Here is a 15,012-nt window from a genome sequence, read left to right as displayed (position 1 = left end):
CTGGGCCTCCCGCCCGGGCGAGCCCGCCTCATCCCTCCGCGCTGGCTGCGGGGTCCTGCCCTTTCGGGGGCTTTAGGCGTCGTGGGAGCTGGTCTCCCCCGCAGGGGAGGCTGTGCCAGGCCCAGCAGCAGCCGGTGTCTCAGCCACCCCAGAAAGGGGAGGATGTTCTGGGGAAGGTGGAAGCAGGACTCAAAAGGAGGAAGAGGACGCTGGGGTGTGGGCCAAAAGGGAGAGCCTGTGGTAGAAAATGAAGTGTTAGGGAAGCAGGGAGTTGAAAATGAGGGTGAGGGAGGGTCACGCTTGGCACTTGCTTTCCCATTTTGTGTGTTACTGTGGTGTTAAGATCCCTGAGATATAGCTGTATAAATCAGAGGAACCCTATATCACTACAGCCAGGTACTGTAGTCAACTATATTCTTCATTCGGGAAAGCTCAGTTCAGTCGTAATTCAGCTTTCAGATTATTTATCTTGTATACCTTGTGTCTAAAATGTGTTCTTGTTGGAAAGCTTTTGTAGGCATAAAGCAACTGGATGTGTTGGTCTGTTATTGTCTCTTGTATTAGAGGCATGTGAACAGGAAATTAGTGTAGGTGAAATAATTAGTCATTAAGAACATGTTATGTGAGACTTTCCCCACTGAAGTGTGACATGTTAATTGGGAAGTAACGGGCACTAGGGGTATCATTTATGTTCATCTTTATGGCCTTAGAAGCTTTCTGATGAATGGTCTAACAGTTACACTTTGCTGGAGTATCAGTGAGTTACTGTGGAGTTAGTGACAGGCTCAAAACCTAAAAACATCTGCAGGCTATGATGTTTCTTCATATAAGTACAATATCCAAATGGTATCAGCTATTAAAAGTATCTAGAATAGTTATAAGCATGTAACTAAATTAAATACTTAATTTGGAAAGCTATGATCTCCATCACTGATGCTGCGGGACTGCAACACAAAACACAACTTTCAAACCGCTTGAATGTTCAAGTGGCTGTTAGGCTTCTTTAGTAAGTAACACCTTGTCCTGTGTGTAGGAAACATTTTTAGTGCATTATATTCAACTTACATTAAATTTATGGGTGTTGATTTGGTGACAGAGGAGGAAAGTGCTACTGTGGAACATGCAGTGCCCTGCAAAATATGGGAAACTACATGGGGAAGTGCAAATGGGGTGTTCATGTGGACATTTAATGTGTTATACTCAAAGCTGGACCAGGTAAACAGCACTTCTACAGAGCACTCCCCATAACATGCTTAGGCCCAGTTTTATGTGTCATGCTCCTGTTAGTAAATATGCTCTACTCTTTTGTGCATAGGACAGGAAACATTTTGTCAGTGTCAGCCCTCTGAGCATCCCCCTGAGGAAGGTCCAGGCCGGTCCAGGCCTTCGTGGCACTGCTTCTCTTTGAGGAAGGTCGAATGCACTGTTCTCGTTTCTAACGTAATTTTGTTCCATATGGCTCCTTTTCCAGGACTTCAGAAAGAGCACAAGTGCTGTTACCCAGTCAGGGTGAACAAGTTCCTGTGCAGCATAAGCCATGCCAAGTTTGTTCTCAGTTTCTGACGAGAAATATTTAAAATGTGCTGGCTTTGATCTCCTTTGGACATAGGAAAAAATACTCCTCAGACTATTTAGTAGAGCTCTGTGTACCTGAAGGAAGTTGTTATACCGGTAGGCACCCTCCCTAGGACTCAGTGAGGGCAAAGCAAATGTGTTATCTTTTGCTGTAAGAGGCCAATGTAAATGACAATAGTTGGACTGTAGCATGAGAGTATTTTAAATGATGGATGGTAGCTCTTTAGTTTGAAATGGAAGCTGTGAGATTTTACAGCAGATAACTGTAGGGATAGTTCCTTTTTATATCCTTGTGTGCACAGCAAAAATTAAAACCTGAACTTCAGGTTCATGTGTGGATGTTGTAGTGATGAAATGTGTGTCTTTTGTAGCATGGTCTGTTTTAGAATCCCTCGAAGATTTTGCTAAATCACATAGAGTGGCTGCAAACAACATAGAACTGCTTCCTTTTCTAGCTCAGCAAACTGAAGCGGGCTCTAAACCTTCTGCTGTTAAAATGCTGTGGGTTCATTCAGTGCTTCCAAGTCAGTGGTCATGGGCATTTAGTGATTTTTTTCAAGTGACATTCCAAAATCAGAATGGTGTTCTAGAGGAAGTAGCTACAAAAATTCTTCCTTCTTTTCCTACAGTGCTTCCACTGTTCATTGTATCTATTACATGTTGCTCCAGTACTGTAGTTGTTCAACATTTGTGGGTCTCAGGATAAGTGTTTAAGCTTAAGACAGATGTTCTGTCCTATTCAGAAGAGCAAATTTGTTTAAAGCAATCAGCAGCATGCTTTGGTGGTGAGGATATTGGCTGTTGGTCTCAGCTCAACAGAGGCGCTGTATGAAAGAGATGTCTCTGGAAAGGAGGTAATTAAAATGACATGGAAAGAAATGAAGGCATGATCATTGCTTTGACTTCTGATTTAGTTATGCAGAAGGTTAATTTCTGTTGTGTATGTTGGTTCTTGTTTGGAATTTAATCATGTGGATTTTCTGCCATCACTTTTTCCCTCATCTTTCTGGGCAGTCTCTCCTGGTAGATAGGAGATAGTAAGATTTATTCTTTTCCCAGTTCCTGCTCAGGTACCATCACAAGCCAGTGTAGCTGCTATTTCACTGACGCATCAAGGATGTGTGTGTAGTGCAGGATGCACCAAATGGTTGTCACCACTGGGTTTCTCAATACAGCTTTTTGACACAACTGCTGCATTCTCCCTTGCTGGATATGTGTTCACCCTGTGTTGCTTGTTGCACACCCCAGTGCTGGTTGTGAAGTACATGGGGCACCACACCTCTAAGTGTCCTCTTCAGCTCGCTGAGAACTGAGGGGCTATGGGAGGCTGCCTGGCACTTGACTTCGCATTCTTCTTGCAGAGTGCTTAATTACCTGTTGGAGACCACTTTGGTTTTAGTTTCTGGTCTGTATCCAAAGCTGACCCATTTACTTGGAGTTTAAAACACTGAAACTGAAAGCCTTCTGCAAGATGGGAGGTAAGGACAGGAGTTGGTTAGCACAGTCACTTTTCTGTGAGACATACTCTGTCCATTTTCCAGTCTTCTGAGGAAAATTTGAGCTGCCTCATCCTTCTGCAAAGTAAATGCTAGTGTGGAAGGAATGAGGTAGCACATCAGTATTAGATCTTTTCCTGTTTTGACGTGCTGTGTTTACTTTCCAACACTCTACACATGCTTTAATCCCTGTGGTGCTTCCCAGTGCCAATTCAAAGTTTAAGGGAAAGCCAAACCTGCAAGGAAGACTTGATCCTATTGGGTTCTCCCCTGACCTTCACTTCTAGCATCTCATTCTCTCACTTGGAACATGAATCCTTTTGCTAATGACACTGATAAGCCTTTCACCTGCTATGAGGCGGGTTTGTACTCTGACAAAACTTTTCCCACTTTGGAGCTACTTTTTATGGATCCGCTACGCAGCAAGCTCAGGAGGGGAATGGCTTGTACCGTAGGCTCTTAGAAGTATAATAGATTTTTTTCCAAGATATTCCAAACTGAGAAATGATTTCTGTTCAGACATGGTCTTCTGAATGTGAAGTAAAGGAAGGGATAATCCTTTGGTGTTATTTGGCGCTTTCATTTGCAGTTAAGTTTGTTTCTTCCAAGCTACTGTCAGATGCTGTGGTGAGAGGTTCCTTCAGAAAACTGAAATTAAAATAAAATACAGAAACAGAGCTCTTAAACGAGTGCTGCTTTGTCCTGTTCAGATCCTCTGTGTTTCAAGTGTCTTTGATTTACTGAAAGACACTTAAGAAGGGAGAAGGGGTTAAATAACATCTTGTACGAAATGTCTGTGTACTTCCCTCATAACTTGAGAAAATTGCCTCCCTCTTCTGCCGGAGAATGTGGTGGTGTGTGCCTCAGGATTAGCCCTTCACGCTTTTGGTAATCAACACTTTCAAGAAAAAGGATATTAAAAAGTCCACATCTTCTTGTGTAGAGTGTTTGGTGATAAGTATCTCATGTCTGCTTTGCCTTTTAGAAGTTGCTTTGTGCAGAAACAAGTTAGAATAACGAAAGGAGCAATCGGTGTTTCTGATCTGGAAAAACTAAGAATTACTTTCAGTTACTAATACCATGCTAAATGAGAGGTATGTTGTGTGTCCATGCTGTGAAATAGGTATTTCACTGCCCAGAGACTGGCCTTACCAAACTGGCAGCATGTCCTCACTTCTTAGCAACTGCTACCTAAGGACAGTGCACTCCTATTGCTGAAAACCCTTTTCCCCTAAAGAAAGGGCTGCTGCACTCCATGGCACAATCCTGCTGCTTCTCTGAGCTGTTTTCAGATGAAACGGTGGTATAAGGAATTTTGAGGAATCTTTTAAAGTCATGAAAGTCTTCTGAGCACAGCCTGTCATGAAATGAGGCTCAAGACCATCTAGTGCCATGGTCTTCCAATGGTTTGGCCTCGAGCCACTGTTGCAGTATTGGTATCTAATGGTAAAGGGTATGGAATGGAATGTAATAAGGGAGTTTTGAGGAATGCTAAAAAGCTTGTTGGTGCCTAAGAGTGAAAATCCAGCCCAACTGATAAGCAGCATGCAGTTCATTGATGACAGACAGCTCTTTCAGGCACTGCTGCTTGATCAGTTACTGCTTGTCATATGTGTGTTAATATCTTTGAAGGGAGCTCATTATTCCACCCACTTTCAAGTGGCTCTGGAGTTGCTATTGTTAATTCTTTGAGCGTGTGAATCACTGTAAAAGACAAAGTCGGATATAGAAACAATACACAAAGGAGGGTTGGATAAGGACCTCACACCAATGGGTAAGAAAAGCAGAATAGTACTGGCCTCCAAGGTAGCAGGGCCTGAGGTGACAGTGTCCCTGCCTTACCTGCTGTGTCATGGAAAATGAAGGGCCTGGAGCCATGAACAAGAGCCAAGATGTGGGCATTTTCTTGTATGATTACAAGCAGATTGCAGCTGTGGCTTTGCATTAGTGCTGCCTTTCATTAGCTTCTTGCTTTCTCCTGTGTTAAACATTACTTAATTGGCTGTGTCACCAGTGGGGCTAATGCTTTGGTCCCAGTCTGGATTGTTTTGTAGCTGCCTCTTCTGAGGGTTTGAAGGGCTCCAGACAGATTGCTTTCTTGCATGGGTGAGGCAGGTCCAGGGGAGAGGAAGAGCTTTCTGGTACCTCCTCCTAAGAAATGGAGTGCCCATTCAGTGCACCTTTTGTGAGGCTGGTGGAAGAACAGCCAGAAAAATCAAAGTAGAACAGAAATACTAATGGCATTTCTGTACTGTGGTCATCTTCAGAGAGTTGTTTGATGCTTTTTGATGCAGATCTTTGTCCCAGTGCATAGCACATAAAATGGGGGTTTGTGTGATTCCCTCTAATGTTGTCAGTGTCCACAAAAGTGACTGAAAAACCTCTTCCTCTATGATGTAGGTTAGTGAATATTGTGTGGTGTACAAAGAGTACCTTTAGGTTTCTCACTTAAAAGTGTTCTTTGGTAGCGCATCCTGTTTCTGGTGCAATGTGAAGAACAGCAAGGGAAGCATTGAAGGACATACATCAGAAAGACCAAGTCATGGGACAAGTTACAAAGAAGCATTTGTGTTCCTTACGTTATTAAAAAGCCTGATCATTCATGCTGAAAAGTAAAATGCTTGATTACCTGAAGGGGAGTCTGCTTAAATCCAGGTGGCAGGAAGTATAAAGATACTGAGTAAAAGGTGCAGAAAACAACAGTTAATGGCAGTGTTGGAGCTCATAAAGGTGGTTGAGTGCTTTTAAATAAGAAGCATACATTCAAAACACCCAAAATACTTGAGTCCTGTTGAATCCTGGCATGTAACTGGGTGTGAAAACATGTTTGATTCATACCACTTACCTCCCCAGTCACTGGCTGTGGGCTGATCAAATGGAGTCTGGAGACCTCATAGTTGAGTGCTGGGTCTTGTGTTACCTGTTTCTTTTTTATTATTATTTCTTTTATGGGGTAGATGTTCAAAGCTGTCAGCTTTCGCTGAAAGATGTGTGTGTTGAAGGTGTATAAAGAGAAGTAGGCATCATTGTGGATATGTTGAAGATTTCTTCTGGTGGGCTCAGTTCCTCATGGCAAATTCAGGATTCATAAACTATCACCTCCAGCTATCACAGTATGAGTAAGCTTCAGCCTTGAGAAATGTACGTTTGTTTAGTGGGCAGTACAGCAGGGAGTAGGGAAACAAGTTTATCTTAATTACACAAGTATTTGGTACTGAATTTAAGAAGTCAGTGATGGCCATGAAACATCTCTTTATTGGCCTTCCTACCTTTCCATAACTGAAAAGAGCTCGTAGCTTTGTGTAAATCAGTGTTACATCTTCGAAATATTTTCAGTGTTATGTTTTGATATGGTATTAATAGATTGTCAATCATCTTCTTTTGGGATATTTCCCTCTGAACTGTGATTCCAGTCAGCTGAGTCTTGGAAACAACAGCTACTTGAGTTCCTTGGAAGGATGTGACTGCTTCCTTGTACATACAACAAACCGCGTGCTTGTAACAGTCTGCCTTTATCAAAGCCTGGGACTGTGCACAGAAATATGCCTGGAACTAAGAAATTGAAAAACCATAGAATCCCAGCCTGGTTTGGGTTGGAGGGACCTTAAAGTTCATGCAGTTCCAACCCCCTGCCGTGGGCAGGGACACCTTCCACTAGAGCAGGTTGCTCCAAGCCCCTGTGTCCAACCTGGCCTTGAACACTGCCAGGGATGGGGCAGCCACAGCTTCTCTGGGCACCCTGTGCCAGCACCTCAGCACCCTCACAGGGAAGAACGTCTACCCTAATCTAATCTAAATCGCCCTAAATCTACTGTAAAAGTATTTGCAGAGCTTTTTGCATTGCAATGTAAAACAAATTTGTGTTTGCAGGGATCTGACACACTCTCTTAAAATTTGTCTGCTCAGAGATGATTTAGGTAGCATAGGCCCCTGAGGATTGTTTAATTGCTGTGCAATTAAATTAACAAATACTGTGATCAGACTGGAGTATTTATATTCGGGGACTGATCAGACTGGAGATATTCAAGGCCATCTCTAGACCCTTGCTGATGATACTGTCTTACTCGTTTCTGCTGGACTCTTTGGGCTTTGCTATCTAATACCCACTTTGCTGCTGCATAGCTGTGCTCTGGCTTCCAGCATAGGTGCTCTTTGTGTGAGTATTTCAACTGTTCAGGGGCCTGTGGGTTTCCTACAGTGCCTTATGGTGCTGTGGTGGTTTGTTTGGGGCTGGTTAGTATCTGCTCTGAAACTGGAAGGTGCACACTACTTGCATGGCATCTCTGTGAATTGTTAAAATGAGGTTCAAAGGTTTTCATAGGTTTATAGGCTGCATCACACTAAGTTCCTGTTGGTATGTGTAACTTCAGGAAACATTCAGAAAAGAAAAAAGTGTAAATTGATTTTTCACGTGCCTCCAGCAGTGTCATTTGGCCAAAGGATTCTTATCTCACTTCAGGGTGCTGTGCGTCATGCATCATGGTTCTGATAAATAATACAGGTGAAGACTGTATTATTTATATATATATTTAGATATCTATAGCTGCAAATGAAGTGGCAATGGTTCACCTTCATCCCTCCAGTATTTATCACTGATGAGAACAATACATTGATCTGGGATCTTCAGGCTACTTAGAAGATGGGTGAATAAATCCCTGGAAAGCTGAGTCCCAAAGGCAAGCTAAGACATGTTAAAACATCTATAGCAATGCTGGTTCTCAACAGCTGAGTAGAAGATAGACTTGGCTTTTTCATAATGCCTTTCAAGTTGTAACGTGTTCTGGGTTCTTTATTGTATCTGACTACCCTCTGCACCATTTTATTTTGGCTGCTGCAAACCTGCTGAAATGAATGCTGTGCAATTTCTCAGTTACTGCTTATACTGTTACATGCTTACCTGCTTCACTTGCTTTATGGTTTTAGTTAAGGTGGCTGGGAGATCACTACTGAGTGGGAGTGTGTGCTGTGCAATTCTCTTTCTATCCAGCCATGAGGTACCTTTAACAAAGGATCCTGTTACCTCAAATAGCCTTTTCTATGGTATTTAAATAGTATTTTTAGGTATATATGACAGAAGTTAGTCTACTATGCTGTTCACTTGAAGCAGTGGCATCTTACCCATGTGAGATCATCATGTGCTTGCACTCAGCATAATTTCATGGAGCTTGTCTCAGTCCTACAAAAAATTATAAATCCTACATTGCTTAAAACACACATCATATTTTGTGCTTATTTCAGTTACTTATTCTTACATTCTACTTATTCCAAACTTTTTCTGGTTTAGAATGGGGTAGTTACACATTTATATCAGATCCTATCTTGCTCCTTGTGGTGTTCACTGTTGATCATCCTTTCCTTGATACACTATATTTAACCCTGAAAGTGCAAGAGAAACAGGGACTAATTTTCAGTGACACTTTGCTGATTTATCGAAGTGGAAAGTTCTTTGCAATTGCAGTAAGTGACAGGTTTGAACCTCAAATCAGCAGCAGCCTGTCGCATAAATTGAGGCTGGGTCCTGACAAGGACTTTGGTGGAGGATTCTGCTGGGTTTGGCTTGCTGAGGTTCATTCATGTATTGCTTTGAGGCTTTTTGTGAACGTCTCTGAAATCAGCAAATCCCAAAAATTGTCTTGGCCAGAGCTTGGAATAATAAAGTTTTAGTCTTCTTCAAAGTTAATTCAAAAAACATGGGTTGGGAAGTGAAAAATGCTGTAAACTGACATTTTGACTTCTTACCATGACCCACTTTTCCCTTCCTCTGTTTCAAAAGGATTCTGGCTTTGATTTGTGATACCTTCATTCTTATTTCAGCTACTTGCACTCACGTAAATGCACATAGTTTCTGCGTGAGGTCTTTGAATTCTTGAGGAATTTGGGCTTATTTTAAGAATTAGATTATGTATTTTGTTAATGGGTATAACATGCTTACTGCATCTACTTGGTGGAACCATTAAGTAATGACAGTTCTGACTTTGTGCTGTATTCCCAGTTGGTTGGGTCCTCACTGCTCACATCTGCATGGGTTTAGCTGCACTGCTCCGAGTGTGTTCCTGTCATCTTCCTCCTTCTGTGGGATATGCAAGAGAAAACAACCACCCGAGTGCGTGCTGTAGTGTTTCATTAAGGAGCCTTTTCCACTGTGTTGGGAACGGCTCCTTTCCCACTTGGCAGCCTCACCGGAATAAAAGAGCTCCTCTCAGCTCTTTTCCCATGTTATCATATTGCCCTTCATCTGACTGCAGTCTCACAGCTTTGCCTGCACTGCCATCGTTCTGAGGGGGGTGTTCCTCCCCTTAATGGCTCCACTTCTTCTGGCTGCTCCGGGAGTGAAAGGCTGCCTTAGGATGGCCTTGCTTGCCTGGGGGATGTCCAAAGGTCTGTGAATATTGTGACTTAAAAGTGTTCCTCAGCTGACCGGCCAAAATATAGGAGCGATGGAATAGCCTCCTGGCAGGACTTCAAATAACACTGTCACAGAATTAGCAAGGAGTTGGTAGTTAAGAAATATATTGATGGTCTTTTCCAGCACGGTTGATTCTATAATGAATACTGTGAGCATAAATGAACGGTGAAGTATTTTCCTTTTGCGTTCCTTTCTTCATGGGATCTCGAAAGTGCTTAAGGAAAAACTGAGCCAGTTATATCCTGGGAAATACTTATTTTTAATTACCACGCTAGGAAATAGCTGTATTTGAAGGATTTATGCAAAAACTATTAGGAAATCAGTGCTGGGAAATGGCAAGATACTTTGTTCCTTTTCAGTATGTAGATGGTAAATGTGGCAGTGAATCTGGTTCGGGTGGTTGGGTTTCAGATTTCAGTGTTAGACTAAATAGATCAGTTTTCTTCATATTCTCATTCATGGCAGTGCTGCTCCAGAGAGATTAACAAAAAGTTAATACCTGCTGATCCTTTAAAGCTTTCTATATATAGTCTTTCGTTCCTTGTAGCCTTTTAGGATTTGAGGTACAGCTGTTTTGGAAGGACTTCTTTCTGCTCTTCAAAATCCCTGGAATAGGTTGCCCAAAGAAGTGTTAAATGCTTCATCCCTGGCAGTGTTAAAGGCCAGGTTGGATGTGGATTGGAGCAACCTGGTCTAGAGAAAGGTGTCCCTGCCCAAGGCAAGGGGGTCAGAACTACATGATCTTAAGGTCCTTTTCAACCCAAACCATTCTATGATTCTATGATTTTAGTTTCCGATCTGATTCCCAGTTCTGTGATACACTTTTCCAGCGGTTGCTCATTAAGTGATTCAGAGAAGCCCTGCGGAAAAAGACTTGGGGGTGTTGGTTGATGGGAAACTGAACATGACCCGGCTTCAGTGTGTGCTTGAGCCCAGAAACCCCCCAGGTGCTGCGCTGCATGCCCAGAGCGTGAGCAGCAGGTCGAAGGAGGTGATCCTGCCCCTCTGTTGTGCTCTGGTGACACCCCACTTGGAGCACTTTGTGCAATTCTGGTGTCCTAAGCATAAGAAGGACATGGAGCTGTTGGAGCAAGTCCAGAGGAGGCCAGGAGGATGGTCAGGGGCTGGAGCATCTGCCATATGGAGACATGCTGAGAACATTGGGATGTTCAGCCTGGAGAAGAGAAGCTGTGTGGGGATCTCAAAGCAGCTTCTAGTGTCTGAAGGGGGCTACAAGGATGCTGGAGAGGGACTCTTCATCAGGCACTGTAGTGATAGGACAAGGGGTGATGGGTTTAAACTGAAACATGGGATTGAGATGAGATCTAAGGCAGAAGCTCTTCCCTGGCAGTGTTCAAGGCCAGGTTGGACACAGGGGCTTGGAGCAACCTGCTCTAGTGGAAGGTGTTCCTGCCTGTGTCATGGCGTTGGAACTGGATGAACTTTCAGGTCTTTTCCAAACCAGTCTGGGATTCTGTGTCAGGCTCACGAGTAGGGAAGGGTTTGCCTACAGGCTGCTGGGGCCATCAAGTGTGGCTGCTGACTTGGAGCCTGTGTTTGGCTGTGCTGGACTGGATGTTACTGAACTTTTCTATTTTCTGGGGGTTTTATCTTTAGGAGTTTTTGTTTGGGTTTTTTTTTCCCCCTCCTCGTCCACAGTGGTTTGCATTCAACTTCCAAGGGGTCACCAGGAAACTTAAGCTAATGTTTAAATAGTTTGGGGATAGATACTGTGGGAAATAATGATATTGCTTTCTGGTTATGGACATAAAGAACCTGCATGTTAGTGTTCAGCACTGCACACCAGTGCTGACCTTACTGACCAAGACGTGGCAATGAGATGCACAGGGGAAGAATTTGGTGACACTGTTCCAGCATGCTTCTCTGTGGGCATAAAATATTCAAGGCAAGGTACAATGTGTTTGTAGATCAGTTGCATGTTGTAGACATTGTTTGTTCGGTGTCTTGGATCAAGTATTTATCTTCTACTCTCAGATGTTGCTTTTTAGTTTAAACTTCCTATGGGAGCTGTCTGGACCTGAATCACACTCAGGTGAAGAGTTTAGAATCCCAAATCTGCTTCTGGGGAGGTGTCACGTGGACTCTATGCTGTTAAGCATTTCGGGGCAAGGCCATCTCTGGTTTTGGCACATGTGACTCACTTTCCCCTTATCCAGAAGGACACGTGGGTATCTCCTTAGAGGAAAGGTTTGGTTGGTGTTTAGCACATCCTCCTGACATGAAAATTCCCATTGCAAATATGGTATGTCTATCCCAAATACAGGCATTTAGGAATATCTTAAATTTCTTCAAGTAAATTCATCTCCTGTTTTCTTCCATCAAACCTGCTGAGTTGGGTTATGCTGGAGAGCAGGGAAATGGGTCACACACGAGCTCTGTGAAGGTCAAAAAAGACTATTAGTAGAAATCTCAAGATGACAAATGTGGTTTCACTTGAGCTTACCAGTGCCATGGAGGCGCTGACCTGTGCTGTGGTTACACGCTTACATCAGCCTTCTCCCTCTGCAAGTCAAGGTAGGAGACGAAAGCAGGTACATTATTCTGCTTCTATAGAAGCTGTTAAACCGGTGGAACTGCCATTCCTTCGAGTTACGTGTTCACCACGCACCCCCATGGTGGATTTTAACTCTGGGCTTACTAAACTCTGAATGATAGCAGCGTAAATTGTCATTAGGTGACTGCTGCTTGCAGTATGAAGTCCCTGCATTAAAATTCACTTGCTGCCTCTCCTCCCCTGGATCACTGCAGTGTCCCTCCGCACTACAGACCTTGTAAAATTTCTTTTTAATAAATAGCAGGTGACAGTAAAAAGAACTTTCTCTGCTTCTAGCAGCAAGCTTTTAGGACTTGAAGTGTGAGGATCACCCTAGGGCATTTGTAAAAGCCTACAAGAATGGTCGGGATAATACACAAAATTTAGTGTAAATGTTAATTAAAGGCAGGCCAGTGGAGTTCTGTGTTGAAAATACCCTTTTGGTGGAAGGTAATGGTATTCAGGCAGGTTTTTATTTTGAAACCAGGTAATCTGTTTCTGACCTGGTTCCTTTGGCAGTTGATTGATTTTATGGAATGTGAAATGCCCTAGTGCATGCGTGGCTTTCTAAAGAGAGAGTATTTATCTGCATTTAATGATTTCTGTAGTGGATACCTTCAGTACTTAAACCATAACTAACTGTGAACTCAAAGGATCTCTGCCTGAGCTAACCCTACTTAAAGGTACCTGTACAGATTTTACTTTATAAATCATGCATTTGCCACGTCCCTTCTACAAGCACATGTGATTGTTTGAAAAGAAATGAAGGACCAATATTTCAATGGAAACATTGTGACATCTGCTCTCTGAATCTTGGGGAATTCATATAAATAACTGTTGCTTATCAAACTGTGTAAATGGCACAATCGCTCATCCCAGTCCTGAACCAGGGAGGGGGTTGTCCTTGCCCTCTCTGGGATAGATGCCAAGGGTTACAGCTAGATGTTCGTATGTTCTGCATGAGATCTGTGCTGTGTCTCCTGAGGTGTAAGGATGTGGACCTGTCAGAGTGAGTCCAGAGGAGGCCACGGAGCTGCTGCGAGGGCTGGAGCAGCTCTGCTCTGGAGCCAGGCTGAGAGAGCTGGGCTGGGGCAGCTGGAGAAGAGAAGGCTCCTGAAGGGGACACCTTAGAGCAGCTCCAGTGCCTAAAGGGGCTACAGCAAACCTGGAGAGGGGCTTTGGACATGGGCCTGTAGGGACAGGACGAGGGGGAATGGCTTTAACCTGCCAGAGGAGAGAGATTGAGATGAGCTCTGAGGCAGAAGCTCTTCCCTGGGAGGGTGCTGAGGCGCTGGCACAAGCTGTGGCCGCCCCATCCCTGGCAGTGTTCAAGGCCAGGTTGGACATAGGGGCTTGGAGCAACCTGCTCTAGTGGGAGGTGTCCCTGCCCATGGCAGGGCGATGGAACTGGGTGAGTTTTAAAGCCCCCTCCAACCTAGACCAGATTATGAGTCTGACTGTTGTGTTCTCTGCAGTGCCATCCAAATAGAGTGTGCCCTAAAAAAAGAGTAACTCATAGAGTGTATTTTCACCAGTCACCTTAAACGTGTGGGCTGTTAATAGTGTTTGACATAGTTTTTTATAGACTTGCAATGATCTCTGACTTCCCATTGAGGTGAGTGACCAGTGTGTGTTCCAGGGATGGTGGAACTCAGGGTTTTGTTCAGACCCCATAGTAGATAATGGAACAAATCTTTGGAACTCGAGTTGTGGACTCAACAGTGTAATTGTGAGGGCGAAGGGAAACCACTGAAGAAATATCTGTGTGCTTTTGTGTTTGTAATAGAATTGGGATGTTTCTTGGTAATGAGTAGTTTCATCAATCAGGTGCTTACCTAAATAGCGTGTGTGGGATTTGGTGCTTGCACATGGTGAGTTCTGCTGCTTCTCCCCAGTAACATGCTACAAATCTCCAAAACTGGTAAATGAGCCCAAATTCTTGTTTCTTTTTTCCTCAGGCAAAATACATCTCCCAGTGCATTGATGAAATCAAGCAGGAGCTCAAGCAGGATAACATTGCAGTGAAGGCAAATGCAGTCTGCAAACTTACATACGTAAGTGCCTGGCTGGGTTATGCTGCAATCCCATCTTTGGTTTTGTATTGCTGACTGGCAGCCAGTCTCTGATCTGGGTGCCTGCTCAAATTGGTGCAGGTGAAGATGCTCCCACGTGTGCCTGACAGCAGGAGCTGCACATTCGTATCCTGTTTATTGTGCTGGCACTAGGATTGGTGCAGTTGTATTTTGTTGAGTTAGCTCAAGAAGCTGCTCTGACTTAAAACTAACCCAATTTTAAAAAGTTGTTTTCAGCTGGATTGTTTCTTATCCAGTAGTTGCCTGAGCACTTGGGACTGGTTGTTTCTCTTTATGCTGTCCTTTGTTGGGGAGAGGAATACTGTTAAAGAATTACTTCTGTGCTTCTGTTCTGGGCTTTATTTAAATAAAAAATAAAAAAGCCAGGAAAACCCTCCTTCCCACTGTTCATATCACTGTGTGTTACCTGGAATTAATGCAAACTGTTTAAATCTTGCTTCTGGTGGAACGTCAAGGCTCGTTTGCCTTCCTGTGAGTGGCGTAGAATGTAACATTCCTCGTGAACTTGAGAAATCCTGTAGTATCATTTTTGGACTCTTGTTACATCTTCACTTTTGTGAGGAGTCTTGACCTATTTTCTTGAGTCTCTTACTTCAGAAGGTTGTTATTTTGTCTTCTCTGCTCACAGTTACAGATGCTGGGCTACGACATCAGCTGGGCTGCTTTCAACATCATTGAAGTCATGAGTGCATCAAAGTTTACATTCAAAGTGAGTTCTCTGTGTAGCTACAGCTGTACCAGCCAAGCATTGGGACATCATCTTTTGGTTTGCTTTCTGCAATACGGAAGGGAAGCAACTAGTCATTGTTTCAGTTAAGGGTAATGCTTGGCCTGCTTGGCTAGCCTTTTTCTACTGGATGTTTGGCAATATCTATGTGTCCTTCATGA

General features: G+C 43.4%; 1 protein-coding gene across 1 annotated transcript in view; it reads left to right on the top strand.

Moving 5' to 3' along the window:
• Positions 1–5,567: 5,567 nt before the first annotated feature.
• The window catches only part of AP3D1 (adaptor-related protein complex 3, delta 1 subunit), a gene marked incomplete at its 5' end in the record, with an annotated part of 34,899 nt that continues 25,454 nt past the window's right edge, over positions 5,568–15,012 (top strand). The window contains 3 exons of the mRNA XM_010012493.1: positions 5,568–5,610; positions 13,990–14,085; positions 14,753–14,833. Of these exons, the coding sequence (XP_010010795.1) occupies positions 5,568–5,610; positions 13,990–14,085; positions 14,753–14,833 (220 nt within the window). The remainder of the gene's footprint in view (positions 5,611–13,989; positions 14,086–14,752; positions 14,834–15,012) is intronic.

This window comes from Nestor notabilis, unplaced genomic scaffold (genome assembly GCF_000696875.1).
Source record: "Nestor notabilis isolate BGI_N333 unplaced genomic scaffold, ASM69687v1 scaffold6384, whole genome shotgun sequence".
Taxonomy (NCBI): Eukaryota; Metazoa; Chordata; class Aves; order Psittaciformes; family Psittacidae; genus Nestor; species Nestor notabilis.
The sequence above is the reverse complement of the archived record's forward strand: the minus strand, read 5'-3'. Positions and strand labels throughout refer to the sequence as shown.